The 17,187-nt window shown below is 35.3% G+C and overlaps 1 protein-coding gene across 1 annotated transcript in view; it reads left to right on the forward strand.

Moving 5' to 3' along the window:
• Positions 1-1,979: 1,979 nt before the first annotated feature.
• LOC104525339 (neuropilin and tolloid-like protein 1) overlaps positions 1,980-17,187 on the forward strand; it is a gene marked incomplete at both ends in the record, with an annotated part of 35,233 nt that continues 20,025 nt past the window's right edge. Inside the window, 3 exons of the mRNA XM_010168461.2 lie at positions 1,980-2,033; positions 4,265-4,402; positions 12,900-13,148. Of these exons, the coding sequence (XP_010166763.2) occupies positions 1,980-2,033; positions 4,265-4,402; positions 12,900-13,148 (441 nt within the window). The remainder of the gene's footprint in view (positions 2,034-4,264; positions 4,403-12,899; positions 13,149-17,187) is intronic.

Here is a 17,187-nt window from a genome sequence, read left to right on the forward strand (position 1 = left end):
GTAAGAATCAGATATGAATTGTTATTAATCGCCTAAGTAGGAACGTTTCTCACATAGGATTTGTTTAGCTGCTGTGCCTCCTATTCTAGCTTCCATAAATTCATGGGCAGAAAGAACACCAGCAGCTGGCTCCATATTCTAACACCAGTCCACCTTACGCTATTGAGAAATTAAGTTTTGACTGGTGAGGATTACAGGCAGAGACTCAGTATGTTCACTGCATGAAACACAGCTAAAGTAAATGAGCAACTTAGTAAATGGGCAAATCCTTCATTGCCTTCAGATTCTGACACAGCTGGTGGGCAGAGTCCCAGCTAGCATGTATTTCCAGAATCCATCCCTGAGGAGAGTAAGGGCATGAATGGCTGGGTAGCATTCAGATGCGAGCAGAAGATGTAATGTTCTCATTGAATGCCCATGACACAGAAGAGTTTTTAACTACCAGCTCTGCCAACATCCGTCTCTGTTAGCTGAGGGATTCAAAAAGACACCAGGGTTGTGAGCCTGACCAAGAAATAGTGAATATGCTGCCAAGCCTTCATTTCCCCAGAACTTCGACCTTTCCCTGCTCAAACCCCCTGTCATACAGCAAGTGTCAAAAGCATAGAAATAGAGATCTCAAGGACATCAGAGTACTGGAAATATGGAGAGACTGGCTTCTTTCGGGGTAAAAATTGGACACAATTTGCAGTATAAAAGCTGAAATTTATGACAGCACCATCTTTGAAAGGATCGTTTAGGTGCTAGTTACTAGCTCATGATGTCTTTTACTGTCTCTTGGGGAAGAGAAGAAGAAAGCATGCCATTCAATTACATTTGTTAAAGACCACAGGTCCATGAATTCCTCATCATAGTCAACAATACAAATGGCAGTTGACTGATCCAAAATACTCATCATAAACATGCAACTTCATCTCCACTTTAACTTCAGTGCAGTCGGGGCACTATCTCCAGGCTTAATGCCAAACTGAGTGGGATCAAAACCCCAAGCACTCCAAGAACTGATGGATCTGTCCTCTTATGCTCTTGCTATCCCATTTTCTTCAACAGCCAAAGAAGATATGGGTGATGACAAGAAAAATGCTATCATCAGTGCATGATTTCTTCAGCAGGTAGCCAGCTAGTCACTTTGATCCTCCAAACAATCTCTTTATAACTGGTCTAAGTGTTTGCCTCTTAGCCTTTTCTAGCTAAATTGTTATACGTGGAAACTCCCAGAAACTCAGGAATTATCTCCAGGTTGAAGTCCACCTCAGAAAGGTCACATTTGTTCCCAAGAGGGACAGCTGCCCTGTTATGGCTGGAAATTGGTGATTTGTGTTTTTAAAATGGGCTGTAGATTCACTGCAGCACAAAGCAACACCCTCTCAACAAGTCAAACAAACTAGATTAATGAGCATGTTAAGCACACACAATAATTTACTTCACTGGGGATCTGCAAATGCTTTGATGGATGAGAAGAACCCAACCCTTTGCTTCTTTCATACTCCCAGTACTCATTTTCAAAGTTTATTATGCCACAGTGAGAGACATTTGTGAGCTCAGTGGCACGGCACTGAAACTTAGCAGGCCTTTGTCTCCCTCTGTTACAAGCAGCCACTTTTCCGTTACTGGCCCAAGTGATGATTATATAAATAAATACTGGTAAAATGTGTTGGAGTTTGGTTTTTTTTCCTAATATTAAAAAAAAAAAAAAAGGAAAAAAAAATGGGAGGGAAAACCCAGTGCTTAAGAATTTTAATTAAACCGAAAAGATCTCCTCTTTATTTGGATACATTTATAATGATAAACACTTACAAGGACAGATAACAAAGAAACAAGTTTATACAAAATGTGTAATTTCAAGATGCAAGTAGACACGAAACATTTGTTTTTACAGTAATTCTATTTAACTTGTATTCTTTTAAGACGGAAGTTTACAATTTATTTGAATGTAGGCACTGTCACACTGTGATATTTAATGTGTATTTCTCTTTCAGTTGTAGCAAGTCTAATCATTCTACATTTGTCTGGGGCAACCAAAAAAGGAGCAGGTATGTAAACTTTAGACATTTTTTTCAGACATTATACTAAAGTCCAAAGTATGAATTTGAGTTGTTAGTTTAGGTCTTGAAATTTTTCATAGTTCACCTATTTCCAGTTTCTGTCTTTTGATCATTTGTTTTGAGTATTAGTGTGCCTGTGCACACAGAAAAATCCAATGGTGCTTTTTTTAATAAGTTAGTGACTTGATCCTACAGTGGTTTCACTTAGCTAGCAGCCAAGCACAGCTGCTCACTGACTCTTCCCCTGCCCCCTGCCACAGGGAAAAGGGGACAAGAACTGGGGGGATAAGGGTAAGGAGACTTGAGAGTAATAGGTTGAGACAAAAACAATTTAAAAACTGAAATAAAATAAAACACAACTTAAAATAATAATGATATTAAAATAATAGAGATAATAGTAATAATAAAATATGCAAATGAGTGACACACAGTACAATTGCTCACAACCCACTGGCCAAACCCCGCACATTCTTGGATAACGATCCCAGAGGAGCAACAATCCTGAAGACTGGAACCAAAATCCTGGAAGAGCAAGAGCCCAAGAGAGAGCCTGAGAGACCCAGAGAGAGACACCCTCATCAATGTATTGAACATGAAGTTATATGACATAGAATATCCCATTGGAATATCCAAATGCCAGTTTGGCTTCCAAATTTTAATATTCCTCGTGCCCACCTAAACCTTGCACTTACATACTAGCAAAACACAAAGTCCTTTGACTTCCAGTGACAACTGAAAACATTAGCATGTTATCAACATTCTTCTCATAACAAACCCTATACTGAAACCAAAATACAGCACTATTCTAGTTACTAAGAAGAAGAAACTAGCTCTGTCCCAGCTGAAAACCTGGGCAGATCCACTTAGCTGGATCTAACTAAAGACTCAGCCTGACTCTAACTAAAGATTGTAAAGTGCTCCCACTCTCAAATTGGGATGTCCAATTTGAGGGCACTGAGCTGTCTACTCTCAAGATCTTTTTGCTTGTTGAAGTAGAATTCAAAATCTGAAATTAGCGGGGATAGAAAGAAGTGAGAGCCAAGCAAGGAGAGTTGCTAAGCACGATGTGAGTCTGAATTTGTGTCCGACTGCTGAGTCCCTGCAGGCCAGTATTCTTTTTGGGAAATTAGGACCTGAGTTGTCCTCAGCTTGGATACCCACCAGGAAGGAAGAGAAATGCTTGCAGAGTGTAAGGCAGATCTCAGGTGGTTAAAATAATCCTTGGAAGGTGCCCGTGTCCCTCCATTAATCATAAGAGGGAGCCTCAAACAACTCAATTCTATATGTCAGAGGCTTAAGTTAGATGGATATAGGTACCTCATTCAGAGCAAAACTCGGCAGTCCTTTTCAGACATGTGTGAGGTCTAGAACCTACTACCCTTCCTTTTGATATATGCCTAGATATTTTCCCCTGCAAAGAATCCATCTTGTTTTAACCTACTTGCTAAAGCATGATGCCCAGGAAGTGTTTCTTCATCTTGTTTGGCCTGAACAGACTCAAAACTTTGTCTCCAGGCTCTCTGCCAATGTGTGGAAAGCAGTGCAAGAGTTTAAGGGCTAGGAGGAAGGCAAAAAAGAAGGACTGACTGTGCTCTCTGATGATTCACCTAGGAGTAAGAAAGTTCTGGGTTGTGACTCCTGGCCTCAGAGCTATTTTTTAAATTTTACAGCAAACAGCAAGATAAAAATAAAGATAATCTATGAACCAGAAACCAGGAATTCCCTCATCTGTCATTGGTGACTGTAGAGTCAAGCTGCTGCAAATTAAAAACAATTCTTATATTCTACCGTAATTCTGTGTTTTTCTCTTGATTTTGTGACTCTGATGTGTTCCTGTATTACAGCATGTAGCTTGCTGATAGAGCACATGCTTGAGTCTTTTGAGATATATGAGTGGGAAACTCATGTCTCCCATTTCTTGAGCATGTGCTTTCCTTACAGGGTTATTATTTAAAAAGCAATGTAACTATGTGTTTCCCCAGACATCCAAGCCTCTTTTCTGCTTTGAAAAAAATGTTTTGAGTAATAATTATATGTTTGTACTCCTAAAGAACAGCCTTGTTTTCCCCCAGGTCAATGATCATACTCTTAGTTTCAACAGAAAAAAGCTGAGGCTGCTGACAGGAAGGACTATTTTATTCTGTAAGAGAGTTCTAAGTGTCATAGGGACATAATAATTTATGAGCTAATTATATAACGCTTAATGTGATATTCCACAGAAAAGCAAAGTACTTCCGAAGGACAGAAACCAGTGCAGTGTGGAACTTGGACAAAATATGCAGAAGGAGGCATCTTCACTTCTCCCAATTACCCCAACAAGTATCCTCCTGACAGAGAGTGCGTCTACATTATAGAAGGTGACCAGCTGAAGAATCTTTATATTCTAACATCACTGTATTAAAAAAAAAAAAAAAAAAAAAAAAAGTATTTTATTGTATTATATGTGAAGAGTAGGTAAAGCCTATGCTTTACAGGCTTTATGCATAAGATTTATAGAAGCTCTATCTCTGCACTTTTTCTTTTTTTTTCTTCCTTTTTTAGTAAAAATTTATAAATTTTGTAGATCATACGAAGAAATACTGGAAAATACTTGATTTATTTCCCAACATCACTCATAAATTAGTTCAGGTGGCAAGTATGCGTCAGTCATTTAGTAATAAGCACAGTACAATTTATTTCAGGATATTCAGAGAATGAATAGAACCTATTCATGCTGTAGCTGTAATGCTGTAACATGGCAGAAGAAAGAATATTTCAAAATGAGTTAAAAAAGTGAACACAGCAAACAAAAATGCTTTGCCTTCCATATAGGTATTTTAAACTTATCATAACTGAATCAGGGATGACAAGCATAGCTAGGCAAAGTACAGTAAAGAAAGTCATACAGAAAATATCCATATAATGAGTATAAAAAGTATTTTCCATCCAAGTGGAAAAATAAAAATAAATGGAAAAAAAAAAACCAAAACAAACCAAAAAAACCCAAAAGAAAACCAGAAAAGAATTAACATTAACACCAAACAGCTGTAAGACATAGTTTTTGAAGAGTAGACAGTTGTAGGCACAGAGGTGATGTAAGAAAGGCTAGCGGTGTGTTACAAGCAAGTTACACAGTTTCTTTTCATCAGTTCTAGCACAACAGATGTTGAAGGAATTGTAAAAATGAATCTGTGGAAAGTAATAGAGATTAGATACTATCAGAGCTTAGTAGCAGAAAAGATGACTCAGGGACAGAATGGTAAGTCATTGGAACAAGAAGAGTCATGAATACATACAGAATACAACACTGACACTTGTTCTATTCATGTTTGGTTGGACAGAATTATTAACTACAAAGGATATAACCAGGAATTATATAAATATTTGTTTTACTAAAGGTGCAGGTAGTTCTAAGAGAGATTTTCAAAGGTGTATAGCTAATTTCAATTGAATTAGCTGTTTTAGAACCCCTCACTTTTAAAAACAAATCTGTCTTTCCAAATCTAGTGCTGAGTTACTAAAATAAATATATTTTATAAAAATCTTACAGGAAAATGATGGATAGTGAATGTTGTATATTTTGGTTAGGAAAAAAAAAATCACATTAAAATGACTTGAGATCTTTGAATTCCACTTTAGTGCTAGGTAACCTGACTGAAGTCAGAAGCAAAGAGGTGATTATAAATGATGGAGTCAAGCAAGCCCTTTAAAGAAAATTTATGCTTATCCAGTCTGAGTCTGGAATTCATGCAGATGTATGGTAAACATTGAAGTTCTTTCATGGCTTAGTAATTGATTTAAAATACAAATAAAATAAAAAAGAAAAAAGAGATAAAAGTATAGATTTAATATGGACTGCTTAGTGTTATATTTTTGTTACACTTCTATTGCTAGATCCAGGTCTTTTTGCATATATTAATCAAATTTTCTTTCTAACATTCCTGTTAGACCAGGGAGATGTAAGTCTAGTTTGTCTAGGATCTGAAACACAGGGATGTGTTTTATCATTAAAGAGAAAGGCTGTGGAAAAAGAAATAAAATATAATCATTTTTGCAAACCCTAATCCAGTATCTCAAGCCATAAGGTGTTCCTCCTCTTAGTAAGAAGGTGCCTGAAAGACCTTTATTGTAAAGACCTTTGTCTTTTTTATATTGGTTAAGTACTTGTAAAAATATAGTTCATAAGATGAAAGGTGGCAAGATATGCTATTGAAATAGCCTGATTTAGAATAGCTGAAATTGGAAATGTCTAAGACCAATTTCGGGGGGAAAGATTGAGTTGAACAGCTTCTGTGATGAAGATGAAATTCCATGTTGACACGTTTGGAGCAATGTATAGTAGCAGCAATAATCTGAATTCAACAGACAACTTGTTATATTTTATGGGAAAAAATAATCTGGCCAAAACCAGTTGCATATAATTTGTTATGAGACCAATATTTTCTGCTTCTTGTCCAGTCATAATCAACAGTTTGGATTGTAACTGAGTATTTTAAAAACCATGATGATAGCAGCTCTATCAGTGTGTAATATAATGAGAACCTCGCATATTGCACAACATTTTCAGCTCTGATCTCCCCCTGTCTGTTTCTATCTTCTAAAAAGATCATGAATTGTCATGTCTGAAAAATGGCACAAAAATAGAGATATAGTAAGATATCTCCACAACGATATTTTTAAAAGTATCAGTTTTCAAAAAAAAAGCAAAAGGACAATCACTGAAGGACAAAACAAATGATTTTGGAATTAGAGATGACTATTTTTCATATTTATTCTTTTTACAACATATAAAGGTGGCAGAAGAAAATAAAGGTGGCTATCAAATGAAAACCTTTCCCCATATCTTTTGTATTCTATGGAACTCATTGGCATAAGATATTGAAGTTAAAGGATTGGAAAAAAAAAAAAAAAAGGATTAATTATTTTACTAACAACAACATCTCTGAGGTAGGATAACAATTTCTGGAGGGGATAACCCTTGCTAATCCAGGACATAGACATCCTTTAAATTTTAGAGTAAGCCAGAAACATCTCTATATGCATCTTATTCCGATATTTATTATTAAGACTTCAACACGCTTCAAAAAGCTTATGGCTACTGTTGAATACCAAGTATCAAACTATGGGGACTGTTGATATGATCTGTAATAGCATTCCCACATTTCTATCTACCCTTTGTATGTCTTAGAGAGTTTGACGTATCAGGACTGTACATACCATACCGATAGCTGTGTGATGTGAGTTTAAATATGTATATGAATTATCAGGTTCCTTCCTGCCTGCTTGCTTTCATTCCTTCATTTTTTGTTATCAAACACAATCTAGGGCAAATTGTGATGGCTTCCCTCAAACACAATTCCTACTGACTTTAATGGACTTGAGTGAGGACTCCAGCATGTAGTGTGTTGTAATAAAATTGAATTTCATCTCCTGATACAATTTTTCCCTCCAGACTGTAGCTCATCTTAAATGTGTGCAAGCCTTTTATCATTTCAAAATTGCTTTGGTGAAGTAATGGAGATGGCAAAAATTGCCATGATCATAGACTGTGAGTTTTGAAAAGAGAAGATTTCTGACTGCAGAGTTTTCTACTCTAGCAGTCAAAGGCGTGAGCAGATCAAACAGCTAGAAGTTTCTTTTTTTTTTCTTTTTTTTTTTTTCCCCCCCTTTTATTTTAGTAGTAATGATAATTAACTATTGGAACAACTAGGAATTTTAAAGTCCAGATTGGATGCCTTTCTAAAAGAAATCCTTTAGGTCATCCAGAAGTCAAGGACTCAGTACAGAAATTATTATGCTACAGAGAAGCTTCTGGTGAATCCCATCTGCCTTTCAAAATGCATTGAGAATTGGTGGGAGGTTTTTTTGGTTTTTGTTTTTTTTTTTCATTCAGTCTTGTTGAGCATCTATAAAATGTAGGAAGTAGCTGAGTGTACATATTAAATTCCCTGTTGGGCCCAGTGTTACCCTTTTTTTTTTTCATATTCATGACTCCAACCTGGCAAAATTCACAGCTGCCCAGAACAACCGCAGCAGTGGCAGCATTAGCCTTTGCCAGACTGCAGAAAATTTGGCATGTGTGCTCCAACGGGAAATTTACACAGGAGATTTTGTAGGAGCAAAGGCTTTTTTTTTTGTGTTAAAAATATCTACGGAGCAGAATAATCATACTTTACACAATCTATCTTAAGAATTGGTTTGGAAATCCTGTAAGTTAAATACTTGCAATTTTTATCAATTCTTCAGTTTTTAATAACTGCATGTTCATATATAAATATAGATATGGACTCAAATTGCTTTATGGAGATAGGAAATAAATCTTCCACTTTATAGGTTTATAGATATTCAGAATTCCATGTTTTCACTGACGACCATTAAACTTTTTAATCTTAGATATTTCACAGAAAATAATCACGTACCACTGTACAAAAAATCTCTGCTCAAAGTCTTTTTGTATTTCACAGTGATTTTTTTATTCAAAAAGTTTTCATCAAAACAAGGAAAGAAGCCTCTTCTAAAAGGAGGCTATAGGTGCTTTTCTTATCAATAATAGCTGGACAACCAGAAAGACCAAGGATTATTGATAACTATTAGTACTGTAGGAGATCAGATATATGGAGGTAGGTGTTGAGTTCGATGTCTTATTTTCATGCAGTCTGGTAAATTGAAACAGTTTTTTCACCTAACTTCAGCTGTCAGTTACTTATACTTAGAAGTTGATAGCAATTAAAACCTTAATTGTGTGGTTTTACTGCAACTGTTCTACTGCAATTTGTAACCCAATGCCTTTTTTTTTTTCATTGAATGTAAAATCTCAAGACAGCATTTGTGTAAGATAATTAGATGAAAAATATGACAAGACATGCAAGCATTAAGTAGTCTTCACATGGTATTAAACGTTTTTTGAAGAAAGATAATTGGAAGCTACATATGGAAGATTTTTAAGATTTGAAGTAAAATAATTTTATGGGACAGCTTCTATATATTTCATTTGGACTTGACAACTACTTTTCCTGACATTTTAACCACAAATAAAGTTCTGTGAATGGGCTTTAGCTGTGAATAAGGATACCGGAACTGATCACTTTAGCCCTCCTTTTGTGGTTAAATGGCCAGATCCCAATCTAATCTGGAAGAATTGTGTATTCTGGGCTTTTTGTTTGGTTGGTTTGTTTTGGTTTTGTGCAACTATACATACATTACTATTAGTCATTATTCTGGACTTGTTCTCACTGTATTTCTGTAAGTTCTACGGTGACTACAATTTGCAAAAGCTGAGCACAATATGTGTATTATATGGTACCTGCTTGTTTGAGCTTGCTATTAGCACAGAAATCTTTTGCTAAAGCTGGAGTGTAAATCCAAAATGATACCTTTTTTGCTAAAAAGAAGTTAAAACTGAGTTTTAAAGTGTGTTTTCATCCCTTATGGTAATTTCCAGGAAGATTTGAATAATTTTGTTTCTTGGGTAGATTATTGCAAACAAAACATTTAACCTTTAACTCTAAATATTGTACAAGATGAAGCACAGAGGTGCATTTAAAGGCACATGATACACAGTTGCATGGATGTGTGTGTAGCACCCCTTCCTCCCTTTGCCCAACCTTTTGTGATCACCCCCATCCTCACAGTTACAGAAACACAAAGTGTTGCATTCCTCGGGAGAATTAAGAGGAAGGACCTTGTCCTGTTCGGACTAGCTTGCAGAGTACAGGTGTTAGCTATACCAATACCTGAAACAGGTCAGGAAATGTTCACAGGCCTTAAGGCTGATAGACACAATCACACATGTACAGAATAACTCTTTTCACCTTCCCAGTCAGGAGTACAGATACAAACTGCCTGCTGTGAATGGTCCTTGGCTGATGCAAACCACCACATCATGCCTAAGAAGGGGTTTTAGTAGTTGTGACTGGCATGGCCAAAATTATGCCAGGAGGTGATTTCAACATTTAAGGAGTGTGAACAGTCAGTGGTCCAGCCCCCAAACTAATTTCCCAGCCTTGTTTTATTTGGCAGTGGAGAAACAGTGCTAATGAATAGCTGATACTCCATTCTTAAAGCGGAGCAGACTCTGCACATGGGAGCTTTGGGAGAAAGTAGAAACTCTTTCCTGAGCACTCCTTGAGCTGATGTGATTCTCTCTCATCTTCTAGCAAGAACCAAGCTTCTCTAGGAAATGTGTCATCTTGACTTTTTGAAACATAAATAAAAGCAGAGAAGAGTAAACTACAGCTATATTCTGACCGTAAAACTAGTTTGCAATGTGACTTTCAGAGAGCTACAAGGAGGTTGTGGAAATTGTGCACTTTTTTCTCAGGCCATGCTTTCACTGAGTCAATAGATCTCTTGCATAACTCTGTAGGCCTGATTCTTTTTTACTCACAAAGACACTTTTTATATTATACTGAGGCTATAGTTGGCTTTAGGGTTCCTCTTCAACACCAAAATAGTATTAAATGGCTGAGCTATAACTCAGAGGGTCCTCATGATCATTTTGATTGTGTATTACATGAGTCTTAGATTCAGAGAAGACCTGTTAAGGTTTTAACTATGGGCCAGCCCTTATAAGCCTCCTCTTGGTATTCAACAGAGTAGTGAAGGCCTAATACAGAAGGGTTATAAAGGACAAATGTGTTAGGTTAATGGTGTAAGCCATATTTTAAGTAGGTATCTCTCTTGCTGTGGAAAACAGAGCAGCTCTGGTATGATGCTGTCTGATACTAACAATACTAGCAGAACTCATCTTCATATCTAGCTTGCAACATTAAAATGTTACAACAAAGGTTTAGGTAATTAATAACTTAATATTTGAATAGTATTTATAAGATTTTCAAGCCTTAGTGAGCATTGTTAAGATTACTTAAAGAATTGTCAAAAGATGGAGCTTCTGATACCTGCCTCCACAGTCTCTAGGTAAATGATGAGTAGTTCTCAACAAATCTCCTTAAAGGGAATAAAAGCATACAGAATGTAATACCAGATTGAAAGGTGATGATTGCTCTCTTCTGCCTTAGTATTGCCTAGTTAAATTTAAATTAATATTTGTTATAAATTTGTGAAGTCAAGCATAGAAACAGCTGGATAAAATTGATTGATGATGTCTTACAGTTATTCAGTCTTTTACTATAATCTAAAAGATCTACTTCAGTCTTCACACCTCACCAAAGGTAGCATTAATAAGATCTTCTTTAGATGCTTTATTATCTGATTTTGATTTTGTAAGTTATTTTCATGTTTTCAAAGTAGTTTCATTTCCATGGACTGTGAATTTGGTGTGATTATATGTAACATTTTAGGTTTTGATTTTGCTATTGAATTTGCATGGGCACAAAGATCTCAAATTTCCTGTAAATTGGTATAAATAACAACAAGCCAAGAGTAAGTACTTCCCTAAATGTGAATTTCTTCAAATTGCAAACAGTAGATAAGGCTTCTTTCTTATGTTAAATTAAAAATGTCAATAAATATCAATGATCCAATTATATTAATTGAAAGTAAAGCTATTAAAATAATCTTTCTTCTCAAATAACATGCTTTACTAACATATCTCTTCAATGCTTCTTGTAAAATGAGGCTGCATCTATTTACATGCAATAGTTGTAAATGGGATCTGACTGTGTCTCCTTTCTTAAGTTAATAATGGGCTTATCAGGAAAACTTCATTTAAAAGATTTCAAAATACATACAAGATCTAAGTTCTGGTCTCACTAATTGTTTTCCTCTTATTCCTGAGGAAAGAAATGGAAGGATACTGACTGCTGGAGTGGCAGCAGTTTCCATGTTAAGCTTTTGCATTTGGCTTGGAGTTTGGTCTTGCATGTTTTCATGTGAAAAGAACAGTAAATCCAGTAAATCAGGCGAAGCTCATAGCAGTTTCAACCTCTTCTAATATGTGTAAAGTGTAAGACATGATCCCATGAGAGGCACAGTAGGCAGTGACACAACAAACTCTTGTCTTAGCAGAAGGCTTTGTCAGCAAAAGGCTATATTGCACCATGATCTAGACACTGAAGGCATACATTTTTTGCTATGGAAAAGATTAAGCGTGGGAACAGTGCACCTCAGGGATGCTGCATCTGTTAAAATTTGTAGAAAAAAACATGATTTTTTCCCCCTGTTTTTAAGAAAATGCTATAATTCAACCAGTAACTATTTTGCTTTATACAGAAAATGCCAGGGAACATTTGTTTTAGAGATAATTCTGACTGACACTAACCTTAATATCTCAGAATAAAGATGGTTTTTATGTCTAATTAAGTGACCAGTATAAAGTTTCTTCAATGTTTTCAGTGGAATATAATTTGCTCTTTAGTTAGATGTTAATTTTGCTTCATCCTTAGCTAGTTTTTTGAGAGAAAATTCACTACACTTGTCCTTATGTTTAAAATGGGATGATAAGTGATTCTGAGTATAAGCAGTTACACTGAAGCTTGCCATCAACTGCAATACTGTCCTTACTATAGCACAGTTCTGATCAGTTTTTTCTTCATCTTTACAAGCATTAGGTAAAAAAGTATTCTGACTAATATTCTTCTCTTGCAAATATGAGAAAACTGTGGTTTTCCAGATGTATAAGTTTCTCAGAAGGATTTTGTGTTTGAACAAATTATTCCTGAACTGTGTTGTGTTTTGCATCATAGATATGTCTTTTAGCTTTACTAAGAACTGCTGTCATGAGCACTTCTTTAAAGGAAAAGAATAGACAAGTTGATGGTGTAAAATTTATAAAAATAGAGCTGTACTAATTTTCAGACAAGTTTTTAAACAAAACATTAAAATGCATACAAAATTGATATATTTGCTTTGTTTTTGTTTTAGATTTGAAGAGTCTTGGTTTAGAAAATAATAAGTTAATTTTCTTTTCATCTCTAGCTGCCCCTAGACAATGTATTGAACTACACTTTGATGAAAAATATTCCATAGAACCTTCTTGGGAGTGTAAATTTGACCATATTGAAGTACGAGATGGACCTTTTGGCTTTTCCCCAATCATTGGACGTTTCTGTGGACAGCAAAATCCACCTATGATAAAATCCAGTGGCAGATTCCTGTGGATTAAATTTTTTGCTGATGGTGAGCTGGAATCTATTGGGTTTTCTGCTCGGTATAATTTTACACCTGGTGAGTACAAACCATCACAATTTTTGATAGAAAATGCTTAGCATAGTAACTTTGTTAATGATGTATAATTTTCTTGTTGAATAATATCTTTAACTGGAACTATGTTTGTTGGCAAGGAAAGTATTAACAGATAAGAAAATGATAGGAGGTATATGTATCTTTGCATAACAAGGAAGGCTTATTCAAGGAAGAAATCAATAGTTTTGTCCAACATGCGTATATTCAGCCTCTGCAGTTTTTCAAATTAAATAATTGTTTTCAATTGAATTCTATTATAGAAAATAATTCAAAATGTTTAATGGGAAGTTATGTATTTTATGCTTGATTGTTACACTGTGCAGCTTTTCTTACAGACTGATCATTGATAAAGAGTTCTAATAAAAAAATATAATTATCTCAGAAAATTCCATCATTGCTTTTCCACTTCACCAATCATATCCGCAACTGAGGAGTAGAATAGTTCTCCCTTTTTAAAAAAAAACAAACTATTACAAATATTGCCAGAGGAACTGAGAGGTTCAAATAGTAAAAGGTATTAAATATTTTTCTAAAAAATATGCAATTTTTAGTTGTATTTGTAAAATTATTCCTTCTAACTTTTAAAACTTAATTCATTAAAGTAAAACAAAATTCATAGTCATTCTTTCCATTAATTCCCCTCCTCCTCCCACTTATTAACAAAAGATTGCTGATTTTAAATTTCATTTTTGGCTGCAGCTACACTATACTGCATTGCACTGCTGGATTTGACGTAGTTCTGTACCTTCTTATGCGTTGAGTGATGAGTCATACCTTAATATAGCTGACTCTAAAGCACTGTAATTATTATGTAATTTTGTCTATTATGTCACTATTGTTTCAGCTAAATTGTTATATTAGGTGGAACAATATTCTTTAGGATATCTGATAAATTTAACAGTCCCCAAATTCTGCTTTCTTAAATATTCCAATAGCATCATAGAAGATAACAGGACTACTTGAATGTTCCTCTATGCAGTTTTCTTTCCTTAATGCAAGGAAAACAGATACAAAATTACCAGCAGAATTCAATTTTCTTGTAAGTCAAAGATACTGTCTTCCAGAGGGTAAACATATTTAGAAGGTTCAATCAGCAACAGAATACAGAATTTTTGTAGCAAATAACCCGATAGCCAGATATATGTATCTATTATAAATGCAAAGACAATGGATGAAAATTTACTGTACCCATACATGTCTCTGAAAAGTGAGTTAAATTTGTTTCTCTCATTTACCCTGGCTCTCTGGGCTTTTGCCATTTTCCTCTCCATCTCAACCAAAAGGTCTTTGCTTTAGATTTCATGTCCTTCTTGTTTCAGACAGTTATGTATTATGGTTGAAAAGATGTTCATACCACAATCTGCATTTTATTCTGTCTAAAAAACTTTCAAGTGAAAAACAATTTAATGGAGCATGTTTTATCCTCATTCTTTTTCCTCTGATGTAAGGTGGATTTCTACACAGAGAACAATGCTGCTAAATTGCTATAGCAGCATAAATTATTTCAGGCTTCAGATGGAATAGCTATGTCTTTTTTCTTTTTTATTTATTGATTTTTTTATTTTCTCCATATATTTCAATAGGAAGCTCTGCAAATGATAGGAGGGTTTCTAGGAATATTGTCCAAAATGAGAATAAGATTAGTTTGAGAAGCACAAAACAACACTGCTGCCTCCTTGATCATGAGTAACAGGAAGCAGTTCTCATTCTGCAAGATTACTTGACCAGTCCTTTATTATGTAGGCATGGATAAGGCTTGACATTTTGAGATCTGTTGCTCAAATGTGTGTAGTGGGAGGAGTCACTGTCAACTCATCAAAAAGAGTGATGGCTTTCAGGAATGTATAAAAGTAACAGAGAGAGGAATTGCCTTCAGAAATTATCACCTAAACCATCTAGATCCATCTTGGGTAGTGACAACTTATGAAATTAAATCACAAATAAAGGAGAGATCAGAAGAAGATTTTCAGCTGGCCTCTCTTTAAAGAATGTCCAGAAAATTGCACAAAGCATTACATCTGGGAACTATTGGTGTCTAGAGCAGCTGAACACTCAGGGGAGATGTAGTTTGTTGCATCCATCCCACTGTGCACAAGCAGCACATTGCCTAACTGCAGCCTGCATAGGAAGATTTCTCCACCCCAGTGACAAGCACAACACAGCTGCTTCTTTAGTACCAGTAATCTTTGATGTTCCCACCTGGGTGATCACCTTCCACCCCTGAAATGCTCCTCAGCTGCCACTTTTGCATTCAGTACCTTGATGGAGGCTCTGGTTTGTTGATAAATATAAGAAATGTAATGTTGAATGTGGCAAGATTTTTTTTTTTTAAAGTGTGTAAATTTGAATGAATTGCAGCTGCAACTGTTTATTATTATTTGAATAGTACCTGGAGAAGCAGGGAAATAAATTATTTCCTATGTCTCCAAGGTGTACAAAAACAGTTAACTGGATGAAGTTGAAAAAAAGATTAATTAGGATATCAGGAAAAATGTTACAATGAAGACCTATTAGTCTGTGCAATTGGGAAAAGCCTTGTCATCTGAGGCATTTTAAAACTAGTTTAGACTAAGTCCTAAAAAAAGAAATTACAGTAACAATCCTAAGGAATAGACTAATATTTTGCAATTACCAAAACTTTTCTGTTTAATAGTTTCTTTGGCTCCTTAGTACTGAAATTGTTGGAACTCCATCCATTGATGTAAAAGTCCAGTGGAGTTCCGGTAGACTCTCAACAGGCTGGGTTTTCAGGCATCTTGAAACAAAAATAATTATCTTGCCATAAATTCTGTTCCATTTAAAGAGATTTTTTTCCAAACACTTTTTAGCACTCTAAAAGGTGCTACACACAAAACCAAGAAAAATACACCCACTAAGTGGTAAAACTACTGGAAATTTTGCAGAAAGTTCTATATTAAGAGGATAATTTGGGCTTTCATTTTTGTGATTTTATAAATTATAGTGTTAAGTGAGATGTGGTTGAATGAAGCTGTATGTATGGTATAAGGATTGACTATTTTAAATGTCAAAACCCTGGGTTATGGGAAGATGTCTTTTTTTTTTTTTTTTTTTTTTGTATTATCACAGCTGAATACCAGTAATAACCAGATGCAATGTGGATGTAAATTAGTTTTTCAACCATTTTGTATACATGTGAGTTTGTAAGAAAGACAAACCATATTTACTCTTTATTCTTTTTTTTTTTAATTGTTAAATGCTGATTAACTGTGACCATTTCTAAATAGAACTATCTGAACCTATGAAACCTTCATAGATATATACAAATATTTTGTTGAGTATATTGCAAATCTCATGTATAAAAGAAATAACATATCAGACTACAATATTTGCAGGTTGCTCTGGTTCATTCTGAACATAAATATGATTGGCTAGGTGTGGTGGTTTCACTTCGCTAGCAGCCAAATACAGCCTCTTGCTCACTCTCCCCCACCTCCAAGGGAACAGGGGAGAGAATTGGAGGTAAGGAGACTCAGGTTGAGAGAAGAAAAAATTTTTAATTGAAATAAAATAATAATAATAACAGTATAAGAAAAAAATTTAAATTGAAATAAAATAATAATAATAATAACAGTAACAATAGATTATGCAAATGAGTGATGCACAGTGTAATTGATCACCACCCATTGACCGATATCCAGCCTGTCCCCAGCCAGCGACCCTGGAGCAGTGACAGTCCTGAAACCAAAACCACAATGACGGAATAGCAAGCCTGAGTGATCCCTGAGAGAATCCCCACCTTTCCAATCAACCCCGGTTAATATACTGAACATGATGTGATATGATACGGAATATCTCATTGGCATATCCAAATGTCAGTTTTGGGTTTTGCTAATTACTAAGCTTTCCCCAATCCACCAGGTCCCCACTCAGTCCTTTGCACCTGCAGACTAGCAGAACACGGGGAAGTTGGAAATGTCCTTCATCTTCCAGTAACTACTGAAAACATTAGTATGTTAGCAACATTATTCTTACAGCAAATCCCATACTGAAAACAAAACAC

Source organism: Antrostomus carolinensis, unplaced genomic scaffold (assembly GCF_000700745.2).
Source record: "Antrostomus carolinensis isolate BGI_N321 unplaced genomic scaffold, ASM70074v2 scaffold10475, whole genome shotgun sequence".
Lineage (NCBI taxonomy): Eukaryota > Metazoa > Chordata > Aves > Caprimulgiformes > Caprimulgidae > Antrostomus > Antrostomus carolinensis.